The sequence below is a fragment of the Nyctibius grandis genome, chromosome 1 (assembly GCF_013368605.1).
Source record: "Nyctibius grandis isolate bNycGra1 chromosome 1, bNycGra1.pri, whole genome shotgun sequence".
Taxonomy (NCBI): domain Eukaryota; kingdom Metazoa; phylum Chordata; class Aves; order Nyctibiiformes; family Nyctibiidae; genus Nyctibius; species Nyctibius grandis.
The window spans coordinates 122,900,005-122,927,685 of NC_090658.1; the positions used below are offsets into that span (position 1 = coordinate 122,900,005).

General features: G+C 39.6%; 1 protein-coding gene across 1 annotated transcript in view; it reads right to left on the reverse strand.

The window, feature by feature from the left end:
• LDAH (lipid droplet associated hydrolase) overlaps positions 1-27,681 on the reverse strand; it is a 132,706-nt gene that overhangs the window by 20,823 nt on the left and 84,202 nt on the right. The window contains exon 5 of the mRNA XM_068403836.1: positions 22,789-23,029. Coding sequence (XP_068259937.1) covers positions 22,789-23,029 — 241 coding nt within the window. The remainder of the gene's footprint in view (positions 1-22,788; positions 23,030-27,681) is intronic.

Here is a 27,681-nt window from a genome sequence, read left to right on the forward strand (position 1 = left end):
TTTAGCAGGACATGGTGGATAGCCTACCTGCAGTCAGAACTTTTGCCATTACCTTGTAGCATCAGCAGTGGATGGTAGGAAGGGATGAAAATACTGGTGGGCATCAGTGCAGAACCTGACACATACCAGTTCATTCAAAGTTACTGGGATTCTGCAGGCAGCTCTCCACCTCCAGTTCAGTCATACAGCAAAAGTGGGAACAGCAAGTACTCCCCTGCTCCCCTTCTCCCATCTCACTGGTTCCTCTGTCCTACCCCTTGTTCTTGGTGGATTCTGCTCATATTTCTGAGATGCTCGTGGTTTTTTTTTGCAGTAAAAAATAACAAATGAAGTGGAATTCACACACTTAGTAAACTTAGATTAGTCATAAAGATCCTAAAAGTAAAACAGTAAGGCAGCAAAGGCAATAACGACAGTCCTTTAGAAGGAACTGTCTCTGAAGGCTTGTGTACTGTGCAAGAAAGGGAACCAGGAAGGCAGGATTAAGCTAAACCAGATGAATGGCAAGGTTCAAGAGTCTATTTCAACCAAATAGAAATCCTTCAAATTTTGGAAACGTGATCCTAGGGAAGCCAATAAACAGGAACTTAAACTTCAGCAGGCGTTAAGTAAGAGGAAATTGAAAAGAGTAAAAGTAGTTTTCCAAGAACAAACATTAAGAGATTTAAAAATAAACAATAAAATATTCCTTACGTGTATCAGAAACAAGAGGCCTACAACAGAATTGTACAGGCTAAGGAAGCAGCTAAAGAAGATAATTTCACTGTTTGGAAGCTAAATGACTTTCCTTTTTTTTTTTGCATCCAACTTTCTTGTTCAATGCAGTCAGGAGGTTTCTGCTCTCTATATTCTTTTTTCTGGCAATAACAATTTCTCTTTGAGTAGTGAGGTATCAAGAAGTAGCAACAGTGGAGAATACAGAACATATCAGGGCTAGAAGGCACATTTAAGAGTTTTAAAGAACCTTAAATACAGATATCCTGAGTCGACAACAATCCTGCTACATAAAAATCTCCCTGTCCTGTGGCTTGGGGAGTAGAAAATACTGTCTAATTGCTACTGATTTTACAAAGGAAAATAGCATTTTACTGATCTATAATTTCTTGAACACTTCAATAAACACAACCAGATGACAAAAATTACTGGTCTTCTAAAAGCTCTCTGTTACATTTCACACAATAAACTTTGGTTTAAACAGCTGTAAAATGAAAGGTTGTAATGTGTTAAGAAATAGTCTGGAAGCAAGGGAAAAAGATCAGGATTAGATTAGATTAGCTGGTTTTCATCACAGCAAGGAATAAGGTCTACATTCATCACAAATACAAAAAAAAGTAGTGATGATTACTAAAATCTATAAATAATCATTGAATACACCTGGTGATTTGATCATTTCTGGGGTGGGTTAAATCACCTCTCAAGATGAGACTCTTTTCAGTGATAAGGCCTTTAGACCTTAACTTGAATTAAGTGCCTGAACTGAGACAGGATGAATCCTGGCCTAAGATTCTAGTCCAGCTTCATATTAAAATCATGAGTAACTGATTTCTTAATGATCTGGTCAATGGATAAGTAGTTTATTGATAGCATTGGCACAGGACACAAGCTAGTCAGTTTGTAAGGACCAGGCAGTGAGAAATGTGAGACATCCCTAAAAAGGAGAGAGAAAAAATCAACGCACTAGCAAATGAAATTAAAATTGAAAAGGTAAGCAACATACATGCAGAAAAAACACCAAAATATTCTTTTCCCTTACAAGCTTTTAAATTAATGCAATGAATGGAATCAGAAACCAGAGACCCCTAAGATGACTGTTGTTCACTGTGCACATTTACTTAAAATTCCAATAAAATATTATGTTTCATAAATATTAGGAGGATGATGATACAGAATTCTGTAGTACCATTATAGAAATCACATAACATGACCACACCTGAAGAACTGTGTATGCTGACAGTCACAACCTCTGTGGGACACCGCAAAATTGTGAACGGTGGTGAAAACAGTCAAAGTACAATTAAAGATGTGTTGTTGCCATCATGTTCATGATAATACTTCATGATACCTGTTTTTCCCTCTCTTACAGCACAATATATTAAAATGCAAAGCAATAAAAGGAAGTACTTATTAAATGTCATGTGCAATTAACTATGAACCTTACTGCCACAGGAAACTGATAAGCATATGCATTTGCCGCATTCACATCTAAGTATGTTGCCCTGAGCTCCTCTAATTATAAATACAGTTAATACAACTAATCTTAGGGCAAATATCTACAAAGGCCAGATAACTTAGACTTCCAACAATCTCTCCTTTCAGGTACTGTTCTCTAGGTCCACTATCATTCTTGATTGGTTTCCTCTGGATACATCCAGTGGCTCATCTCTCTCCTGAGTTTTACTAATATGGTATTTCAGCTCATGCTAGAGACTGTCTCTCTTCAACAGTAGAGCTGTAGCTCTTTCAGCCCATGTACCTCTTCATATGTATGAAAATCACAGAATCATAGAATCATAGAATGGTTTGGGTTGGAAGGGACCTTAAAGATCATCTAGTTCCAACCCCCCTGCCATGGACAGGGACACCTTCCACTAGACCAGGTTGCTCAAAGCCCCATCCAACCTGGCCTTGAACACTGCCAGGGAGGGGGCATCCACAGCTTCTCTGGGCAACCTGTGCCAGTGTCTCACCACCCTCACAGGAAAGAATTTCTTCCTAATAGCTAATCTAATTCTACCCTTTTTCAGTTTACAACATAACACGTTAACCCACATCAGCTTGTGACCCACGATATTGCCAGAATTTTTTCCTGCAGAACTATTGCTTAACTAGTGATTTACCACCCTTGTACTTAATTTACATACAGAACAACTTGGCTCTTTAAGGAATAACAGCATTCTCCTCTCCCTGCCCCCCAATCACTTCTCTTAGCTTGTGAAGGTCATTTTGATCCTGTCCCTTTCCAGCGTTATCTGCAGCATATTCTAGCGTGATACTATCTGTAAACTCAGTGAACACACACTGTATTCTGTCAGTCACATCCCTAACACAGCTACTGAATAGTAAAGGAATGAAGATAAGATGTTACAAAACCTTACTAGCTACATCTTTCCAGTTCCAAGAATTCTCCTGAATCCCATTTTCCAGTCATACATCTGTCTAGTAGTTGTTTCAGGTATGTCATATCTCCCAAACTTTGTTATAAGAACATAATGGGAGACTCTGTAAAAATCTTTATTAACGTCAAAATATACTAAATCTACTGCTTCCCTCTAATCCACATTACGCTGTAAGATCTTTAATGGCTATAGAAAGCTATATTGAAAGAGATATCATTACAGAGCAGGAATAGTAACCTCTCTTGCTGCTGTGCAATGTCAAACTGGGCTTCTTCAGAAAGCCTGTTTTCCTCAAAAGCACAGGCACAAGTTCAGGGAGAAATCTCTCTGCTATTTCCTAATGCTCTGCTCTGCTAACCTTGGCATTTTTTGAATATTTACTTCTTTCCTTTTACAAAAAAAAGTTGTTCTGGTTGCTTATTTCTTGAATACCGAACTGCTTTTTCAAAGGAAATAACTCAGAAGAATTGCTTTTTGTGTGTAATTAGAAAGCCATCTCAAAAGGCTCCCAGGGACTGTCAAGCATTTGAGAGCTCTGAAAATCAGGCTGTAAACTGGGCACAACCAGAATCGGAGACATGCAAAATGCATGGCCTCTGAAACCTTTCTTCAGGCTTTTCAGGGGAAGGTCGTTTTGTGAGATGACCTTGTCAGTTCTTGCTACCTGGTGTTACAGTCTTTGGAAAGAATCCTAGAATCATAATATCGTTTTGGTTGGAAAGGACCTTTAAGATTATCAAGTCCAACCATTAACCTAGCACTGCCAAGACCACTACTAAACCATGTCCCTGTGTGCCACATCTACACGTCTTTTAAATACCTCCAGGGATGGTGACTCCACCACTTCCCTGGGCAGCCTGTTCCACTGCTTGATAACTCTTTCTGTGAAGAAGTTTTTCCTAATATCCAATCTAAACCTCCTCTGGTGCCACTTGAGGCTGTTTCCTCCCATCCTATCATTTGTTACTTGGGAGAAGAGGCTGACCCCTACCCCACTACAACCTCCTGTCAGGTAGTTGTAGAGAGGGATAAGGTCTCCCCTCAGCCTCCTTTTCTCCAGACTAAACAACCCCAGTTCCCTCAGCTGCTCCTCATCAGACTTGTTCTCCAGACCCTTCACCAGCTTTGCTGCCCTTCTCTGGATGCGCTCCAGCACCTCAATGTCTTTCTTGTAGTGAGGGGCCAAAAACTGAACTGACCAGTACTGAGTACAGGGGGATGATCCCTGCCCTAGTCCCACTGGCCACACTATTTCTGATACAAGCCAGACTTCCAACCTGTGCTAATGCTTGCTTTAGCTGAAAATCTTTAAAGATTCCCAGAATCATTACCAAGAGTCCTGGAAAAATATTTATTGGTTTTGATTGTCATGCTTTCAAGTACAATATAAAATGCAACCTAGAGCCCAGGTGCTGAACTTCCTGAGTGATGAAGCCATCTCACCAGACGCTGCAGAATTAATCAATGCACAAAATGAAGCACATCCAGGAGTGTGCAGGACCCTGGCTCAAAATGTAAACATGGGGAAATTGCATAATGGGCTGTGTGGAAGTTGTGCACGAGTTGTGACCTTGGTGTCCATGCTGAAGTTAGGGTGAACATGTAGCTTCAATCTGTTTGGCATTCACTACTGTATCTCACTATTCATTGAAGACATAAATATCTGGAGTTTAGTAAAGACAAAATAAGATTGAAATTAGTATTCTGAAAAATCATTACACGTGAAAGATAAAACTGAATGTGGGATGAAAGGCCAGGAGGCCTGGAATATTTCTGAACTATCACTGAAGTCCTCCGAGACCCTGTGCAAATTACAAAATCTGTATGTCTCAGTTTCCTCATTTTAAACATGCTGCAGACTACTATGACAATGAAGTGGTTTTTGTAGACTGTCTTAAAAATACTTGAAGTGAAAAGCATTGTGTAAACATAATGACTATTAATTAGTTCTTGAAAAATATATTTCTTTAACAGTAACGAAATTTACAGAGCCAAACTGAACATGTCCCTTTAGAATTGCCCACTACTACGTTGAAAGTTGCATTTTACAGTAAACAAATAACAAAAATCTTCAGAGCTATCTGATGAAGAATGCATCAAAAACAGAGCTATGGGCTAGACTGTAAGTACCCAAAGTCAAGAGGTGTCTCTGTGAGAAAATTGTACTTGTCGAACTTCAAATCTTTCTCTAAACTGGCTTAGTGAAGCCAACACAAAAGGACACAATACTGCATGCAGACACACTTCTGTGTATGATCTGCTTTTAACAGGAATGCTTAAAGTGATAAAGTTAAATATTTAAAGGATCAGAACCACCCTGTAGTTTGAATTAGATATGTCTTCCATCAATAACTGACATTTGTTCAACTGAAATAAGCCGATCTTGCCATAAAATGAAGGTGCATGCAGTGGCTGCATGAGCTCTGTGAAAAGCTGTGCAGTTGATTACAGTTTTCTACTGAAGGCAAGCCAGTTCTACCTCCTTTCTGAAGGAGGAACGTAACCAGTGATAAATCATGAGAACATTCAGCGTCTGAAGAACGCCACCACAGCACAGCTACGATGAGATGTGTAAACAAGATGAACACCAAACACATGGGCTCCTTTGGTAACTTGAATATTCAGTCCCTGAAATGAGAAGGGAGTTCTCATGGAAATGAATGTGAGCACTTCAGAACTCTGCTCAGAGACCCACACACTGGCTTGAGAGCACTTCACTTGGCATGGATGGTTTGCAATATCAAGGTTGGAGTTGAATCCTAAACCCTGGCTCACAGAGATTTGACTCAAGAAACCATCTCCATCCACTGAGGACACATAAACTGCAGTCCTCTCCTGAAAAGACTTTGGAAGAAAGGAATAAAGTTATTTTTTTTCTCATCCTTTGCTGGCACGGCAAAAGCCCAGTACCTCTGCACTCTTGATTCCCCTCTAGGAAACAGGTTCCTAAAGATATGGTCTTGAATCAGCCTAGGATTTCTAGGAAAGGAACGTATAGAAGCTCTGTAGCTTTTCCTGCCAACGTATTTTTGCTTATTCAATTTGTTTATCTGGTTTAACAGCCTAAAGCCAATTTCAGCAAGTTTTTTTCTTAATTTTTGTGGTCTAATCCCATTCCTTCAAATCTGTATTTACATATATGCTGGACTGATATGTTATGAGCTGGCCTGGGTCAGTGGGATAATCCAAAGCACAGAAAGTGAAGCATAGAACATGAATTTTGCTGTATCATGGCCTCTGTAAATATTCCTTCATGTGTGTTTTTTCACATAGCAACTAGCAAAGGAAAAGCACTTCTCGAAAAAAAAATAAAAAAGAAAATGTGGTTGCAAAGCTACAGAAACTGGCCAACGTACCTGGCGACAGCTGTAGAACCCCAAAGCATTTTTGTTACATTCTATTCCATCTCAAGTTGCTGATACCCTTTGTAATTCATAACCAGGTCACCAGAGTTTAATAATGAAAAAATCTATTGTTAATTATATAATTATCATAAACAATAAGGCTTTAGAGCTTAAAAATGAAATCAAAGTTTTAACAGACAAACACCATGTTTATCGTGCTTTTAACACACAAATACCTACTTAAAATATCGTAACTTTTTATATGCAGATCTTTTATGTACACAGATTACCCTGAAAATGGAAGCCCTTCATTTATTCCCAGGTCAGGCTTATGAAATTAACTGCCAACTTAGTTTCTCCCCATGATCCTGCCAATGACCTTTTTCCTGCCCTAGTAGGATCATTCCCTCTCCATGGATTAAAGCTGATTAAGGATCAGTGTCAGTTTAGTCTCATACATTTGCTAAGCAGAGACGACAAACTGTGCCAAAATGTGTTTGATATATTTGTGGTGGTTTTGTGATAGAGGAACACTGATAGGGCTCAAACCAAAGATCCAGAAAAGAGTGCTTTATATCATTGGTAGCTCTTTAACCCAAACTGTCACAGCAAGGACTTAATATCCTTCAGCTAAATTATTAGTTTTCACAAACAATAATGACTGAAATCAATCAAGCTTTTCAGTGCTTAGGGTTATTTAACCACCAATTCAATTAGCCAGTTGTTAGATGAATACCTGCATCTATTGAGCTGCACTTCAAACACATTGATATATCCACAATGCAGTCAAGCAAATAACATATGAACCAGAAGATTTCCCAATTTTGAAGAAACACATGTCTAGCAGCGCTATTATTACTTTCTAAAGATTTTAGAGCTGTAGCCTAAACCAATATATTGTCAGTTGACTCTATGGATATCAACAGGTCTATGCTGGAACTTGGAAAGCTGTGCTAATTTCAGGGAAGAAGCACGATTCTAACTCGGGACAGACAAACTTTGTCTTTATACTTGATTCTTGAAGCAATACAGAGATTTCCTGTACTTGGACTGAAATATGTGGTTTTCCTCAAGTCTTTAAACTTCTTTCTTGATTACTGAATATCCAGAAATCATTTGCTTGCTTATTTGCAAGAAAAAGATTAGATTAGGGCTAGATTAATCGTAAACTCACACTAGAAACTGAGGAGTCACCTTATGTTGTCTGTGGAAATTCAAGATGAGTTGGAACTATGTCTGTACGGAAAAAAGTCTTTAAAAAATAACTTATACATGGTGCACATATCCATGAAATATAAAAAGGAGTTAAGTATTTCCGACATAACCCTGATAAACTTTGAGAGATATACGTGCCCTTGATTAATTTAAAAACCAACTCTGTGTTGTGATGCCATGACTAGATCTCATTCTGCGTGGTTTTGCTCTGTAGTTGGTATCTTAACTACGTAAAACCAATATTGTATTCTTTGCTGGGCTCAGGAGATGAATTTACTGTGACAGAAAGAATAGACAGAAAGAGATGCCATACTAATGAAACAACAGAGATATAACAAAGAAAAAAAACCTTTTCAACTTCATTGGCTAATGAATTTCAGGAAATAATCAGAATAGTTCCTTTTCCAACAAAAATGAGTGGTTGTGAAGATAGCCCCAATCTGGACACTTTAATGGATGCACACACACATTCTTTAATAGCTTGTTCATCAGACTAAAATAAACATAAGACTACAAAGGGTTACCCTTACCGAGCTCACTTCATTTCCCTACTGCTGTTGGCTTCAGATTATGTTGACTCTATCAACAAGATTGTGGCTGTAGGTGTAAATTTATTAAGTCCCACACATCAAAATATTGCTCTATTTTGTAAGTTAGTAGGAGCTACACTCTGGAATAGGTACAGGGAGAAATATGAAGCCAAATTTTTACTTCAAGGTCCAGACAGCACAATTTCAACAGCATTAACTTTGGAAGAACATACTATATGACTTTCCAGAGTGGACAAATTCAGAGGAAAAGGAGATCACAGCCCTACTTTCACCATGCTTCCCAAATATAAATCTGGTGCCACTACTCTTACCATATTTTGACCAACCGACTCCCTGAGCAGATGAATACAGACAGTGAAGAGACTTCTTATGCTGTCTTACTAAGGTCATCATATGCTAAGGCGTTGTCTTTTTTCACCAAGAAGCTTTCTTTAGCTAGAACTGGAGGAGTTTGTAAGAGACCAGTGATTCCCTCGTGCCTGTGGTACAGGCTGTGGGTATTCTCTGTACTTCTATAGAGTATTCTGAGACCCTGCAGTACAGCAAGTTTTTATTGCCCCTCCTGGCATCCCTCACCCACCCGCTACTTCTGGCTCCCTTGATTCTGTTCCCCACCTACAGAGAACCCATGCTTTAGATATTCTTTTTTCTTTGTATGTATTCTTTTAGCTTCATTTTTCTAGGTTGAATGTCATTTAGTTAATTCACGTATTTTTCAGGCAAATAACACTTCCAGTTGGTCTCTGTCCTCCCTTGTTTTTGAGGCATTTAATAAAAGACAGCTCATTATGATTAAAAAACACAAATCTGAAGTGCAGCCAGGCCCAGAAGAGATCCCTTTAGTTCCTCAAAAATATTTTGCAACTAATTTGTAATACAAATTAATATTATGAGGTAGAAATATCAGAACTTGTAAAAGGAAAGCCATTTTGCAGCACATAGGATACAGCCCATTACAGTAAGAACCTCTCAGGGCCAAGAAATTAGCAAGTGACAACAAAGACACTGGAAGTCAACAAATATTTAGAACTCTCTTATTGAGCTACGTGGTACTACAAAAGCCTCAGGTCTTCAAGGTCTTCTACCTCAAAGAATGATGTCTTTATTAATTGGCAGACTTTTCTACTGCAGTTTTTGTCCCTTTCTCGAAAGCATTTTGTTCTGACTGTTGTTTGAAATGAGAGACTAGACAGGATGGACTTTGGATCTCATTTCCAGATATTAGTTCCTATGGAACTCAATAGTGTATTTCAGTTAGTATAATAATGCTTACATTCATCCAATTTTGAACTCATTTTTCAGCAATATTTGTTACCATGTCTAAGAAAATATCCTGCTAAGTTAGTACTGTACTATCAGGGTCACAAGTACTGAACACCAGTTCTACTAGATTCAGGTAAAAAATTGAAGAGTAGCTACACCTTACTTACTTAGTCCACATTTCCTACATAAAAGTCTGAGAAAAGCTCTTTATTACTTTGCCTTCTCTGATGTTAGAGACTCACAGGTTTACTCTTAAACCCAGGACACAGTATAGTTCTTCCATAAATGGCTTTATGGTTTGGAAAACGAGGGTTTACTGTCTACCTTTAGCTATATCATCATCAAGTACTCATTCATTTTAGAACAATTCTGCTCTGATTTTCTATAAACAGCACTCTACAAAGAACATATTTCCACACTGGCTTGCTTTTGATAGCCTTTCCTCTTTTCACTGATCGATACCCTTGTAAAATGCCTTTCCTTACCCCCCTCCAAACATTAAATGCACCATCTTTTGCTCTGACTTATCAATTTCTCAGCTTCTGCTTTGACAATTGTGAAGTCACATTTCCACAGTCTGTTTTCTCACAACTGCTTTCCAACAATCAAACTCTTGCTGCTTTTGCAGCTATAAATATGGGCTATATCTGCACCATTATACTAAATGGAGCTAGGAACTATTTTCTGGCCCTGAGGCCAACTGGAACAGAATGGCTTGTTTTCACAGAATTAAATTTTTCCTCTACCCAAACTGCTTATTGGGAAGATTGCATGGCAGTGCTAACTCCTGAACCGCACCTGAATACTAGGAGAATGCTAGTTGGAAGAGGCTAAAACCATATCAGAAAATTCATTAATAATTAAACAGTATGGATGATCCTACTCCAGTGCTACCACGAGTCTTGCACTCATTTAGCTTACTGCTAGAGGTAACCATACCTACCTTTGGCAGGCCCTACTATAACATTTCTGTATCCCGCATTCAACCTGCAGAATATAGATCCATTTAGACATTCAATCAGACATTTTCTGAACTTTCAGATCTGCTTTTAGCTAATGCCTGACTTTTTTTTTTTTTGTCTGTATTTTGGTTTCCTCAAACATTCTGTGTTGCATCTGTTCATCTGTTTTGCTTGGTTCTTAACATGGTAAATTGTTCCTCATTAGTGTTCTAAAATTCTGGATGCTACTCTTGCATCTTTAATTGGCATGTATGAAACTGTAGGTCTGGAAAGGATTCCATTGGTCTTTTTGTTTTAAGGAGAATCAATGATATTGTGTCATTTTCAGCAGATACGTATCCATCCTGTCCTTAGGAAGCACAGATGATGAAAGTTTCATTATTTTCCTAGGAAATTCAGCCTAGAATTCCATTCTTAGCATTAATTAAAATCTAATCTGAATCACCTTTGTTGCAATCTACTCCATTACACACTACCTCATCTACTGTGGATATGTGGATTAAATTATTCTCCTTTACTTGAAAACTCTTACCATGTCCTTCAGTTATCCCTTCTTCAGTCTAAACAACTCTAATTTATTTACTTTCTTCCTTGAAGGTCATAATTTCTTGATATCTGTCATGGGATTCACCTGATTAAATGTGGATATTTAAAGTTTAATTTTTTCCCCCTTCACAGTCAGTGGAAAGAACAAAATTCATCTCATCCTAAAGTAGTCACCTAGATAGATTAGACAAGTGTTACCTAGATCTCTCCACTGACTATGACAGGATTTTAAGGGGACTAGTGGATGAATAGATCTCTGTGTTGTAGACATGTTACATTTCTGTCCTAGCACAAATGTTACCCTTTTGTGAATATATTCAGCCAGTCTGGCTCTCACCTTCAAATTCTCTGTATTAAACTGCCATATATTCTCTGCAATTGCTTTCTCTGCTTTGTATATATATATTATATATGTAAAATATATATAGAAAAAAGGCAATGCATTATGAGAACTAGCTGAACAGTCTATATGGTGCCAGTTTCCTTCCTCTACAGAAATCACGCACTCCTCATACTGCACTTTGGATGGCTGAGAAGTTTCTCAGAAAAAGTCTCTTGAATCCACCTGTCATGGTTTGGTGGACATAATATTCAACAGGTCTCCCTGTCTTTAACACCCGGATATCAGAGCAAGGCCATCCATCCTCCTCCTTTCTCCCTGCCCTTCTATCTGAGCAAGTTATGTCCCTTCATACTGATATTCCAGTTCTGTCAGTTATCTCACCTATGTCTGTTAAGCCAATTAACTAATAGTTTTGGTAATTTATAAAGGCTTGCAATGCTACTTTATTTTCCATACTTTTGGAATTTATATTACCTTCACATCATCTAGCTCATCTGTCCTCTTCCTGCCAGTATTCCTTTGATCTCTTATGAATTTGTTTACCATAATTTTAGATCCTTCACGAGCGCACTTTTGCTCATAATGATACAGAAGATTTTTTTATCTTTCCCCTTAAACTCATCCTCAAGCCTTCTTTACTAAATCTTTCAACGCTAACCACCTTTTCATGGTTAAGGAAGCCAAAGCTCCCATGACACTGGTCTGACTGACTGTGCTCCAACCTCTGAACACCCATGCATACTTGCAAATTTTCTTTTGAGGAAGTACAGTGGTTTTAATAACCGTGTCTTCTGCCCTGTGAAAACCAAGCAAACTCATTACACTATCATTAGTCTCTCACTCTCTACAGATTGTTTCCACACATCTTTCATTCTCACGTTGACACTGCAGTATCCCAGGACAGCTCTGACGCTCTGCCTTGCGAAACCATCGTTTACTGTCAATTTTTTCACAGAATACATCTGCTATTTCATCATTTGCCATTTAATTGCTATTATTGCTATTACTTTAGACTGTTGTTTCTGTTGGCTAAGGACCGCAGTAGAGACTGGGGACATATTTTGTCAGGTACTGGCAGTACTGCACATAGAAAAGCCTGAAATGATGCTTTCCTCTGTCACACAAGGGACTCCCACAGAATCCCCACAAATTCTTAGTCTCCTTCTCGCAGAAGGCTTCACTGATGCCGCCCTTAGTAAATCTGCCTGGCAGCAGGATATTTTCACAATAATCTGGTATTACAAAATGCTTGAGAAATATTTTAAAATATGCAAAACACTGGCAAGTTTTAATTCCCATTCCTGGCCTCTGTAAAGATAAACTGGACAATATGCAAATAGATAATGTGATGGTAATTGTAGCAAAAGGGACGAGTCCTAACTGGCTGCCTGATTGAACCTTTTTTGTAACTAAGAATTAGTTATAGTGTGTGGGAGTGCTAAAGGTCCCAGTCAGGGGTTGGCTTCAGTGTGTCAGAGGCTATTCAAACTATCAGGAAAAATATCGTTTCTGCTCCACATATTTTACAATCTATTTCTAAATCCATGACTGTTCAACGTCGAGTTGCAGATACATGTGCAGAGCTTTGCTCGTCCTTCTGAGGGACTACAAGCAGAGGGTAGAAGAAGAAAGTAATTTGACTTCAATGGGACAATTACTGCCAAAGACTACTATTTTAACGTGCAACAGAGCTCATCTGTACTTTAACATGCTGTAGTACATCTCTTTCAAAAGTCCTCTAAACTCTAAAGCAAAATTGCTTAAATTGCAAAGTGGTTAATCAATTCTAGGTCGGATTCCCATGCTAAATTGAAATACTCTGCAAAAAGTAGATTGAACTTTGGAAAATAAATTTTCCTCAGTGAATGCGCTACTATCTCATCACATTTTTTTCCTGGTAAGTTGCCCACCTTATTATAAGGTTCTTCAGAGGAGTGTAACGCTAGTTTCCTTTCCAGTTTATCCTTTGCTCTTGAGGAAGCAATCTCTGTCATTCCTCAGAAAGAGTCAGAAAACAGTGGTAAGAACTAATAATACCAAAGAGCAGTGTAATTTCCTATGGGAAAAACATATTTTCTACTGGTAAGTATTGCCAACAGCAATCTTGGAAATATCGTATAACTTATTGTTTAAAACATCAAACAGAAGGAACTGCTTAGTATCAAGGATGACTAATGCAGGAACATGTGCTTCCACACATGCACACACACATTAGATAAAATGTTGATGTTTAGAGGTTTACAAGATGTAAACATTGACTTTGAGTTCTGCTTATGTTTACACTTGAATTTAGAATGAAAACATACCAGTTAATACATAACCATGATCGACACAAATAGGCAGAAATAGCTGCAATTGTTGTGACGGACTTCTCCAATCTGCTTGGTATTAAAGTTGCAGGAAGATCAGAACTATACAAGAAAATCAGTCAGCTGTGCTTGAGAAAGCGTAGTAGAGGCCGAAGGCAAAAATAAAAAGTTATTCAACAATTATACCCAGGTGCTTTACAAACAATAGATGCTTTGTTGAGGAGTGCGAAAAACAGTCATTTACTTTGTGTGATGAAGCATGTGCAGGTGAAGTGGGGTGTGTGATGGAAAATGGAACGACTATGGACTTAATCCTGCCCTAAGTTACTTTGGAACAACTCCCATCATCTTCAAATGACAGAACAATCCCTTAGCTGGAGAAATTCATCTCCAGTTTAAGCTCTCACATACCCTGGCAGATGGCCGTGATAATGGGATTTCTGCTAGGGTCCAAATTTTTGGTTGTGGAAAGCGTCTACGCTCTTACCCTGCAAGAGAGGCACAGAAGGGTGTGGGGTAGGTGGTGCTCAGTCCCACAGGGAGTGGCCAGGATGGACAGTGTCTGCAGCAATTTAGCATCTCCACACTGTGGTTCCTGCCTGAGCTCTACTGGGAATTAATATGCTCTTCTAGACAAGGGTTTATGCATGTGAGTAGCTATATGGAGGTCAGTTTAAGTCCTTTTCTGGATTAGAACCTGACGCTGACTCTTCCTTGAAGAACCCCGATTGAAATTCAGTAACCAGACCACCCCTCCTTTGAATGAGGTGAACTTCCTCTCAGGTGGAGTGGCTTTGATTGGTATGAAAGGTGAACTTTACACCACCCTTCGTTAAACATAAACCACTGTTTTTAAAGCTCATTTTAAATACACCTGACCATTGCACTAACCAGCAAGCAATCTCCTGCACCACTGGCTTTGCTCAAGATAAGCCAGCATTTCCTCCACAGACCCATGAAGACTCTGTAGACGTTTTCTCCTTGTCAATATTGTCATGTTAAAGAATTAGGCAAGGAAGATGGTGAGGGCTGGTGGACATTTTCATTACACGAAGCAGCAGCAAAGGAGACTGCAATATTGTTTTAGACGGCTGTAGGAATTACATCCAGACCAGCGGCCCCTTTAGGCACATGGAATGACAGGTACAGCATTAGTTATCAGCTTTGTAAATGTCATTTTCAAAAAAAACCTTATTCCAAGACACAAACGACTATAGTTTACCCATGGGTATGGATTTAGTGTGTGTTTAAGCGCTTTGCTGGGACTCCATGATGAAGAAGTTCGATGAATCACGCTAAGTTCTCAACCAGTAAACACAAGTTATGACAGAGCCACGAGCTCTACTTCAGCTGTTCCTCGGGGGAGTTTAGACAGACACCTCTGAGACAAAAGGCATGAACCTACTGCAGAAGGGAATCCTTCCCCTGAATTCAGGGGGCTTTGTATTAGGCCCAGGGAAAATAAAGTGCCAATTTGCAGATGACTATCTGGCACCGGCTAACACAAAGCAACTGTAGCTGCTGGCACTTAACTGGCATATACTTATTTTCAACATCCTTTCTGCTTTGTTGATGTTACCCTTTCCTTTTTCATGCCATTCGCAACACATCACTAGATTTGCTGCAAATTTGTGGGAGTAAATCGTATCCCTGGGGATGAAACCCCAGCAGGGGTGAATAAACAATCTCCCCTTCCCCAACCAAATCCCAGCTGTGCCTCACATTTCATGGAAATGATCAGCAGTTCCACTATCAAAACATTCACACCTTATGAGTAATATTTATGATGGGAGTATTTTACATTGGGTTTTCCCCCCAAGAAGAAAAAGAGGAATAATTAACAGCAATAAAGCCAATGAGAAATTTCCACATTATTACTATTATTTTCACAAGGCTTTCAGAGGAAACTAAAAGCTCTTGCAAGTAATAAAAGTCCTTGTTAAACATCTTTCCTTCTTTCTTTTGGAAATGGGGTAAATTATGAAGCAGATTGACTTCAAAAATAAATAGGACTATAAATACATAAAAGTCTTTGCCTTCCTCCAGTGATTTAATATGAGCATCCTACTCTGAAATAAGGAAAAGTTTACTTCACTCACAGAAAGAATAAAGCAGATGTGAGGTTTTTCCGTCAGCTTAAGTGCTGCCTTGGTAAGGTGAGTTGTCCGACTACATTAAACAAACATTTTAGTCAGGCATCACACAGGAAAATAAACAGTAGCAGAGGAAACATGAAAATATTAAAGACTGTTATTCTTTGGCCCCTTTTCCTGCAAAGCAGGTGATAAAATATTACTGTGTTTCCACAGGTAAGGAAACACGCTCTTAAACACTTTGCAGAAATACATATTACGATCATCACTTAAAATGCCAGAAGTGGATGGGACTCAACTGTGACAGCACACAGGAGCCTGCCGAGAAACTCTGCAGAAGCAGAGGATTTAACACGCCGAGTCAGACTGCAGGGCTCCCTACAGCAGCCTTCTGCCCCTTGGAAATACCTGGCAGGAGCGACTTCAGATACAGGCAAAAAACACCTTGTAAGAGACAGCTGTAGAGTTATCTGATTTCAGGAACGACGACTTCTCTTGTATCCTAATTAGTTAGCTGCTAGTGAGAGGGAGGGCGATTACCTCCTGTATCATTTTGACCTCTTTCTGCCCCCTGAGTATCAAAGAACGTACGTAGGAAGAAGAAAGGAAACCTGCTGAGCTTCATCCTTTTTGCCCACCTGTGATATACTACATTGTACAGATTTAACGTTATTCAGTTTATGTAGATATAATTTACGTACTATGTCAGTAATTTCTGTTCTCCATGAAATTTTGTCTAGCTATACATAATTTCTGAAATTCTATACATATTTAATTATAAAAGTAGAAAAATATCCTTGAAATGATTTCTGCATTATAGCCAGAAGTTATCTAAAACTTCCATTCTTCAGAAGAAACAAAGCAATCACTTCTTATTGCCAGGGCTTTGATTTCAGTTAGCCTGGAAAATCAACTTGAAAATTAACTGGTCTGTGTTCAAAGATCTGCACAGTTGCCCAGTGGCAAGGGGGGAGGGAAAGCTTTTATTCTTCTGCCCACTATGAAAAATGTAGGTGTGAGATTGCAAGGTGCTACCTGAAATCCTTTGTGGTATCAGCTTCTGTCATAGAATAGTTTGGGTTAGAAGGGACCTTTAAAAGTCATCTAGTCCAATCCCCTGTCATGGGCAGGGACATCTTCAACCAGATCAGGTTGCTCAGAGCCCCATCCAACCTGACCTTGAATATTTCCAGGGATGGGGCATCTACCACCTCTCTGGGCAACCTGTTCCAGTGTCTCACCACCCTCATTGTAAAAAATTTCTGCCTTAAATCTAGTCTGAATCCACCCTCATTTAGTTTAAAACCATTACCCCTTGTCCTATCGCAACAGGCCCTACTAAAAAGTCTGTCCCCTTGGCTCTATTTTAAAATGCACCGCATGCATATCAGCCTGTCTAGCTACTGTGGTTTGTGGAAGCTGCTCATGACTAACATATGTATATATATTCATAAGGTTAAACTAATGGTTAAGCAGGTTCAGTAGATCAACTGTTGCCCTGGGATGTAGGTCTATGTACAGTCCTGCTGCTGATCAACAACGTGATGCTGGGCAATACCTCAGTGCTTGCCTTGAACAACAAGTTCTTTTTTAAATGTGCTACTACAGTGTTCGAAATAATAAGACCTAGATGAGAATATAATGGGCAATGCCCCCTTGGCCTTACATGCCTCAATGGAGAGTTTTAGACAAACAAACAAACAAAACAACAAAATCAAACGACCTCTGCCTTCCGTGCTGAATTTAGAGGTGCTCATCACATCTTCTGTTACTTTTAGGAGTTAAATTTTAATATCAGTGTAAGAAAAGAACACCATTTTAATTTTAAAACATAGAAAAGTGAACTAAATTTTAGTTACATGGCTATATAGCTTTTAAAAATACTCTTTAGGGGGCAAAGCACTCTTATTTCACCATTTCAGATTAATTCATTTATCAAGTGCTTACCTAATACTTTAAACACTGTTTTTTATCTCTGAAAAATACGAGCAGAATAGGTGGAGGGGCTACTGAGTGGCATGAATACAACAGCACGCACTGTCCTTACCCAAGTATTTCAGTTAGATGGGTATTTCTACAACATTTTAGTTCCCAAAAAAGAACTCATCAAAAATCTCTCATCTTACTTGTTAGGAAATGGAGATGTAAAATGAATTTTCAAAGAAGGTAGGAAACAAACAACAGGACTATCACTAGAAATCAGCTGTAAATTCAATGCAGCCAAGGCATGAGACCTTCTAGCAGCCTTCCAGTACCTGAAGGGGGCCTACAGGAAAGCTGGAGAGGGACTTTTTACAAGGACAAGTAGTGACAGGACGAGGGAGAACGGTTTTAAACTGAAAGAGGGTAGATTTAGATTAGATATTAGGAAGAAATTCTATACTGTGAGGGTGGTGAGACACTGGAACAGGTTGCCCAGAGACTGTGGATGCCCCCTCCCTGGCAGTGTTTAAGGCCAGGTTGGATGGGGCTTTGAGCAACGTGGTCTAGTGGAAAGGTGTCCCTGCCCATGGCAAGGGGGTTGGAACTAGATGATCTTCCAGGTCCCTTCCAACCCAAACCATTCTATGATTCTATGATTCTGTGATATGATATCTGACTGTCCTTTTCGCAGCAACAGTAAAGGCTGTATGGACAACTCAGATCACATTGTTTTCTGACGTCTGCAGCAAAATGAACAGCCAATAGATACACAGTCGGATTTATCTCCTCTAATTTTAGGTATCTAGTAGAGAGAGGGTCCCTTTGCGGTCAGTAAAGAGAAACAGTCATCTGTAGGGTGTGATTCACCTGGCCTGCTTTAGATGCCAACCATTCCGACAGCATGATGTCTGCAGTGGTCAGATGAAGACCACCCATAATGTCACATTTAAAATATTTCTGATTAAGAAGAGACAACTGGAATAGAAACAGATCTCAAGACATGACGACTCCCAAGGTTGGGATAATTCAAACCTAGAATGAAATTTTCCAGTTGGCTCCCTGGAGATAAAATTTTAAAATAACTTAGTCAATGTAAAAGCTTATGTTCCATTTTCATAGCAACTGGAAGCCTACGTTTCACTGGCTTTTGGTACAAATTTATCTCACAGATGCTATTTGAGAGTTCTGCAAATTTTATCCTATGAGAAAGCTTTTTACTCTATGGCAGGCACTTCAGGGATGTAATTTTGCCATCCTGTACAGCCAACAGAGAGAAGTAGCTACTGCTGGGAGACAAGCCACAATACCTCAGTCAGGACTCTCGCTTCCCATACAGTCCTGTAGGCATAAGAGTGGAGTGTCTGAAACTGCCTTCGCAGTTCTTCTCTGCAAAATGAGAGAAATGTAAACACTCCACAAGAAACCTGAATGTCCCCACACTTGGAACAAGATAAAATTTGAATCTAAACTCTGAAGTTTAATCTTAGTTCCTTGTCTTCTTACGTCTCTTGGATGCTTAAAATAAATTGGAAACCTACTGTCTCCAGCCTGCATTCATGTCACAGCCTAAACCCATCTGAAACCCTTATTTCAGTTTTCTGAGTCTCTCCTTCCCAACCCGCCTCGATTGCACAAAGCAGACCTCCCCCTGCCCCAGATCGCTGTGCTCCCCTGCTCCCCGAAGAGGTTAAACAAACAGGGAGATTCCTCCAGGGAAGTCATAGGTTCAAGATCACAAAGGACGCACCGTGTTTGGGCCAGTTGGAGGTTTTTTCTTGCTATTGTGCTTATCTGTAGGTTCACTGTCATCCAGACGTTAACCTCTGACCTGCGAGCCCACCTCTCGAAAAAGCCTTGCGGTGTTTACCCATTATGTAATGTCTGTGCTTTTGTGGAAATTTTACAGGAACAAATGGAGGAAGTTTGCCAGTCAAACGGCTGGACAATAAATCCTGTCCCGTGTAGATAGAATGGTTTACTGTCACTGTAAGTCTGCTACTGGCATCTGTCACCGAAGAAATGTTTACAAATTTCACCGCGCCGGAGTGCCAAAGTATTTCGGCATTGCAGGACTGTACATGATTTGTAGAACAACCACCACTGTGCTAGATAGGGGTATCCTTGTTTTGCTAGCCTGAATAAACAGAGTGACAATGTTTCAGATAACTCAAGGTCACTAATGTCCAATTTTTCTGTCTATTCATCTCCTAGGTTCATGAATACAAGTACTCAAATGCTAGTTTGGTCGTTGTAATGCTTCCTCTGCCCTAAAATATCTTTGCTAGAAGTTTAATCCAGGTAGGCAAACTGCCTTCGCACCCCTTTGCTTATTTCTAATAGGTCCTTTATTATTTATACACTATGTCTTCCCATCCTTCCTTACAAATCATTTTCCTTACAGTCCCTGCTGTCTTTCCTCTTCCTGCACTATTTCCCCTGTGGGACAAAATGTTGTATTTTGCTATCTTTCTGCACACTGTCATCGTAATGCCTTCTGCTGCGTGACTGGGGCTTCTACGTACCATCAACTATAAAGTTAGGACAAAAGAAAGATGAGTTTGGATAAGAAGCAGGAACAAAGATACTTTGAAACAGTGGGACAGATAGGTAATAGAAATCTTCCTTTACTGACTCTTTCAACCAAGGGCCTGATTCTGCTGCCACTGAATGGAGCTTTTCACTCTCAATGTCAACAGGAGCGGCACTCGGTCTTAGAGTTCCACTATAACTAAGTTTTCAAATCTCATTTCCTTTCAGAGGAGAGAAAACATTGTTGTGACTAAGCTTTGGATGTGGTAACAAATCCCTGGCAGGTTGGTTTGTTTTAACGGACGTATGAGTTTTAAGGAAACTTTTACCATCTTTTCTGCCCTTAATCACAGTTTTTATTACAATTACAGTAATGCAATAGATGTACATGCCAAAGGCAATATGTGCACTTTTAATGAGTTGACATGCAACCTTCCTGGAGTGGAGAAACAACTTCATTTGCTGAACCTTTCTGAACCATATCTAGCAGTTCATTAAGGGACAAGAAATCAATCAGAAAAACATTTACCACAAATTCAGAGGCTTCAGTAACTCACAGATGAGCAGTCCCGTAAGACAGACTCAGTTGTTGTGCTAGGTTTAGCAAATTTTTGCTGAATGGTAACATTTTCTATTGTCCACAAACAATACAAGAGAAGGTTAACAGGCAATATCCGGAAAGCCCTAAGATTATTAATCCACACATGTGGTCCTGAGTCACTGGGCTGTAAAACATCATCAGTTTCCAAAGATGAAACCAAAGAAGAATTCTGCTCAATAGAGATAATATCACAAGCCCGAAGGAAATTTTTGCATCAATAAGGCTTATTTATGCAAGTTTTACAAGACATTGGCTTATAGGGGTTTTCATTCTGGTATAATGAATTCAGTCAACAAATTGAACACAGGCAGAGATCACATCCTATGAGTACAAGAGCCTTCAGCCTGGTTTCTTGCCTCAATTTACCTTGCCACTTGGACACAGATTAGACACTGGTGCCTATAGAAAATTACAACAGGCTGACACACGCACACCAACTGGGCTCATTCATCTGGGGACTAAAGAGCTCAGAGAGTCGGGCTCCAACAGCAGCACACAAAATCCGTTCTGTTACATTATTCCTGCCACTGCTGTTGTCTGGGCCAAAGAGCACTCACAAACAATGGCTGGCCACGCTTTTTTGGAGGTTAACGCAGGCCAAGGACCATTTCCAATACAACCCTGGATGTGGATAACCTGTTTTGAGAGGTAAAAGTTTATCTGTGGGGACCAGAGAAGGATTCCTGGCTTGTGGAGATGTGACCCCACAGACCTTCACATACTTTTCTCCGAGACTAAACTATCAAACGAAGAAGCCTGAAAGCCTAGTGTACGTATGACTGTATGCTTGCTTTCTCCTCGGTCATCATAAAACTGCCATAAATTAATAGGAATGGAAGCAACAGACCATATGACTCCTATCAGAAATTTACATTATCAACCGGGAGCCCGATTTTGTCAGGCACAGGGTGCTGCAGCGGAGCGACTGTCACTATGCCATGTTTGTACAACACAAACAGGGCTGTCCAGGTTTGGCAATAAGAACCCTCGCTGCCCATCCCGCTTTCAGTCTCTGCACAGTCCCACAGGGAGCCTCCAACACAGACCAACACACCCACAGATCTCTGCGGAAGGCACAGGACCTCGCTGCAATCACACAGCTACTCTGGCACATCTGTTTGGACGATTAGCAAGTAAAATTTAACTGATAGAAGACAGAGCACAATTGGAAATCTACGAATGTGTTTCTACCACTATTAATGCAATCAAAACTTCCTTCTTGCTATTATTCCTGTTTAAGTGCGTCAATTCTATTCCAAATTGTTTTCAACTGCTAACTTACCAAAATACCTGGAGTATAGCACAATCCACGTTCTGGTTTTCATTCTAAACTTAACATAATTTATCTGAAATTTTTCCCTTTCTTAAAGCTGTTTCTCTTACTAGAATGTGCAAAATATGTGTACAACATGCACTGGAGGAACATTAATCTTCTTTCTCTGTATGTCCAAAAAAGTACTTAAATTCTTCTGTGCATAAAGTAACTTTTATGTGTCTTTGTAGGCTGAAGGCTTTTTTCTGAATTTGCCAATATTCCAATTCAGATTACAAAACCTATAGAGCTGGTTAAATCACAGCTTTAAAAAACAGATGCAAAGAACTCCTGTGAAACTGATTATCGATTTATTTTCACCATCCAATATGAATGAAATGCAAAAAGTAAGCAGACACAGTTAACATAAACTAGATTGTAAAACTGTTTTAAACATGTGAGATACTGTTAGTAGTATAGGTCAGAGTTTTCTTAAGAAATACATATTCTTTGGAGAAATATTTTATTTGTTATTTTCCCCTTAAGACTTTTCTTTTCTAAAATCAACTCATGGGAGATTTTCCTGTACCCATGGTCTTAATTTGAGAAAAGATTAGACCTATTCTTCAAAACTTATTCATGTTTTAGTATTAAACTTTTGCCCACGAAACTCCATTAACATGTACTAAATGAGAACAATACAAAAATCTGTGTAACAACAGAAAAAAAAAATGTGCTCACCAATGCAGTCCACGCTGAAGAGATTTACGGAGGTTGTTATGGAAGATTCATCACACGTCTTCATTCCTCGCAGAGCAAACCGCACCAGGGAGGCTTTGACTCCCTCTGGTAGAAAGGACAGCAGGTAGACGGGCATGTACAGAACATAACGAAGTTTGCACAGCAAAGGGGTCATAAGCTTCCCTTGAGGGGACTGTGCCATACGCTCTATCGTCGGGAACAGCAGCACGGAGCGAAGAACCTGTCAGGCCATGAGAAAAGGACCGTCAGCAAAGCCCTACAGCACCACATCCCAGCCTCGGAGACTGCGTTTTCACATGAGTCTCAAGTTGGGTTTCCAGGCGCGTTGCACCTCAGACACAGAGGCAAGCTTTGCGGTGTGCCCAAGTTAAAGTTTTTAAAAGATGAAGCAAACGAGCCCGTGGTTATGAACTGCTCAGTTCTATGGGTCGTGAAACAAGGGCCCAGGGGCGTGAGCGCTGGCGCTGGCTCCTCAGAGGGTGGCCCTGGCAGACGGCAGCAGGCAGGGACCCTCTCACATCAGTCTCAGCGGGGTTTTCATGTCAGCAAAAGTAAGATGGCTTTTTATTGCGTCTGGTAAACTCTTTTCTCTAAGTAAATGAACCAAATGACTTAAAAAAAGTGTCAGCCACTGCGACAGTATCTTTACAATTTGACAACATGTGGGGTTTTCAATTTGCCATTCAATATAAATAAACCTGGACAGAAGAAGAGTCTAAGCACACGGCCCCTTCACTAAGACATGTACAGTGGTACACAATATTGCTTTTTATATATTATAATGAAATAGACATATTCTGAAGCTGGTAATTACTTTATCTTATGACAACAGAATACACTGTAGCCTTAAACTAGAATCAAGGTAATTTTTAAACCCCACCCAGACTAAGCAAAAGTGAATTAATATACCTACTCTCAATTATATTTCAATGTTAAGATCAAACAAATATTCTGAAAGGATACCTGCCACTCTTTCCTGGAAGTGAAAACATACTACAAGAATTCATATATGAAAAACCCTCAAAGACACACATCTACAGTACCTAACAGAAGTATCAAGAAGGTAAAATAAGAGAGATTCTGGATATTACACTTGCAGATAATTAGGTATAAATTGCTGTGCTTTGTTGGTGACTCAATGTAAATACAACGGTTGCAGTTATATATATCACAGAATCACAGAATAGTTAAGGTTGGTAGGGACCTCTGGAGATCATCTAGTCCAACCTCCTGCTAAAGCAGGTTCCCCTAGAGCACATTGCACAGGATCATGTCCAGGAGGGTTTTGAATATCTCCAGAGAAGGAGACTCCACAACCTCCCTGGGTAGCCTGTTCCAGTGCTCTGTCACCCTCAGAGTAAAGAAGTTTTTCCTCATATTTACATGGAACTTCCCATGTTTCAGTTTGTGCCCATTGCCCCTTGTCCTGTCACTGGGCACCACTGAGAAGAGTCTGGCCCCATCCTCTTGACACCCGCCCTTAAGGTATTTGTAAGTATTGATAAGACCCTCCCTCAGTCTTCTCTTCTCCAGGCTAAACAGACCCAGCTCCCTCAGCCTCTCCTCATAAGGGAGATGCTCCAGTCCTCTGATCATCTTTGTAGCCCTCCACTGGACTCTCTCCAGTAGTTCCTTATCTTTCTTGAACTGGGGGGCCCAGAACTGCACACAGTACTCCAGGTGTGGCCCCACTAGGGCAGTGTAGAGAGGGAGGATAACCTCCTGCGACCTGCTGGCCACACTCTTCCTAATGCACCCCAGGGTACCATTGGCCTTCCTGGCCACAAGGGCACATTGTTGGCTCATGGGGAACTTGTCCACCAGGACTCCCAGGTCTTTCTCCACAGAGCTGCTTTCCAGCAGCTCAACCCCCAGCCTGTACTGTGCATGGGGTTATTCCTTCCTAGGTGCAGGACCCTACACTTGCCTTTGCTGAACTTCATGAGGTGCTGCTTACTGCACATATCATTCTACATATTGCAGAAATTAAATTAACACTTTTGTAAAAAAATATTTTTAAATAATTGTCTTTAGTGTCCAGTGAGACTCAGCTAATGTATGTCACTGGATCTGTGCGCAGCACCACTGGTCTCAGCAGCTATCCAGTGGAAGGTAGGGCATGCCATCAAGAGATGCCTACAAGATCTGGGCATTGTAACACAGTAAACAGAAGAAATTCAGGAAATATCAGTAACTTGCCATACTGCACTTTCTACAGTATTTTAAAAGCAGCCTTTGAAAGTGCTATTTATATCGAAGACAGAACTATTTTAAGAAATCCTTCTACTTTCCAGCTGATACCACTTTGGTTTTAGACAAAGACATTCTCAGGGAAATCAATCCTGGGCCTCTTTTTATTAAAGGCAACCAGCAGCTGAAGTACAGGAATGCCAGACTGGTACTAAATTATATGGTAGTTTCGTCATATTTCAGCTAGGAGCTGAACTCAAACTGTTGTGGATCTAAAGCAGATTTGACCTGCGTTCCCAGGCACACATTAATCCTTTGACATTACAGTTTATAGACACAGGATTAGTTGCTTGGAGCGTTGTACTAACCACCGAGGGAAGCTGCTAAACCTTGGAGGAGAAAGGACAAACCAAGAAAGCTGTTACAATGTCTTGTGCATTCCTGCATTATTTAATGGCACACAAATTTAAAAGATGGTGGTTCAGATCGAGGATAATTTTATTTCATTTCTTTTTTTAATCTTTTGCAGACAATAATACAGAAATGCAAAATTCATATTTTTCAAACTCTTCTAAACTATTTCTTAGTTCACTGCTAGTTTCCCAAGCCAGGATTTTGAAACGTGCATTCGACTGCAGAATTGCTTAAAGGTGTAGTTCAACTTCTTTGCAATACAACTGCAGATATAACAGATTTAATGTATTTTATTATAACGACACACATTTTCATAAAAAAGTGTCACATTTGTGTCTTGAAATAAGTGAAGTAGAAATATACAGGTAAAATGAAGGAAATTCATGATGCTCAAAAATCAGGGTTTTTTTTAACTTTTCAAATGCCAGGATCTTATCTATATGCAATTTATACTAGCTAAAATCAAGTAGATGGCACAGAATTACATTCAAGTTACCACTTTTATAAGACCAGTCATTCTGAAGATGGAGGACATTGCCTATCATAAGCACCAGGTATTGTCACACCTATGAATGCCACAGTATATACCATTAAGTAATGTGAAAAGCTTAATGACCCCTTTATTTATGGAAACCCTTCTCATACCTAATGACAGAAGCTGCTTGTTATAATGATCAGTCAACATACAAAAACTATTCCACATAAGAGGGAAATCCAGATTCACCTGGTTTAAATTACCCCCAATCTGAAGTCCAGTGATGTTTATCGGTTAAGCACATGGGAATGCAGAGAGCTGGGCAACTAGAGACACTAGTCACAGAGACTTGAGTGGATCTGGGGACTACTGAAAGTTGGCCAGTGAATCTACTGAAGGCAAACATGCCCCGTGCCCATGAGTCGCTGAGAGCTGTGGGTTGCATCACCCACCCTTGCTGTGCTTTGGTCAACCCGATGAAAATAGTACATGTATTCTTACATTATACTGGAATCATCAGTGTTGATCATTGTGACAATAAACAATATTTGTAAAACTGTCATTCAACTTATTTAACAGTTATTTATTTAACATGCTATTAAAGTGCAAGATTTCAACACTCAGGATGATGCATACAATTAAAGTTCAATGTGTAAAGCACAGTTGCTCTTTGGGTTAGTCACCAGGCAGCTGGTTCTATTTTCATCATTAATTTTTAACTCTTCAAATCACCTAGGGCTCAAGACCTGGATGGTTCAAGGGACTATAATACGATGCAGTGCCTCAGGAGTTTTAGATCTTGTTAACAACAAAAAGCTAACATTATCTGCAAGCTCTTCACATAATTCGAAGTGGGTGCCAAGGCAGATTCTAGTCCCTAGTCAACCGGTATATGTATCACTTAAAAAATTTAACAGGGTATGGCCTGAGCCTGATTCCAGAGAACAAACTAGCCTAAAACTCCAATATGTTCTGCCCTTTGCTCCTTTATCACACACCATAGTAGGAAGGTGTGGGGACTTTTGCAGTTTCACTTTTGTCACTGTTTATATACTCTGATGTCTACAGCTATCAGTCCATCAACTTCAAGTATGTGTGACCTGCACAGTAAATTTTACAAGACAGAAGGAAGAGAAACTACTTATTTCATAGGAAAAGTGAGCTCTCAAGGCAAAGAATATTAAATGTCATTCCCTGAAAGCAGGGCATTGATCAAGGAGCTCTGTCTAGGCAGGATCCTTAAATGAGTATGATTGCCTTCACGTGATCACTGCTCCATATAAATGTTGAAGAATACAACAAAGTCTTCCTCCAAACTACCTACATAAAGAATATACATGTTCCTGTATATCTGGGCTTTCTATCCAGCTTTTAATCTATCTAAAACAAGATGACAAGGTGACAGCTGAGTACCTTCAAGTCTTCATGGGGTAATGGTTATGTCAACATGTATCTGGATTTGCAGGAACAGTTGGATTTTTTTTTGTTTTGATTAACATGAGAACAGAGTACAAAAAGACAAACAATTAAATTTACAACAAATTGTTGTTTATCACTGCACAATTTAATAGTCTCAACCACACCAGTAAAGGATTTTTGTAAAATGATTAAATGGTTTCTTTATAAAAACACTTAAAGTATGCAAATCAGATCAAGCCAAAAAAACCCCAAACATTTTTCATTAATGCCTTCTACTGTCAGATACAATTTGAAGTTTGAGCTGGTAATTCTACTTGTTAGAGGGACTGGTAAAGGAGAGTGCTGAGGATATAACACTCCAATTAAAAAACTGG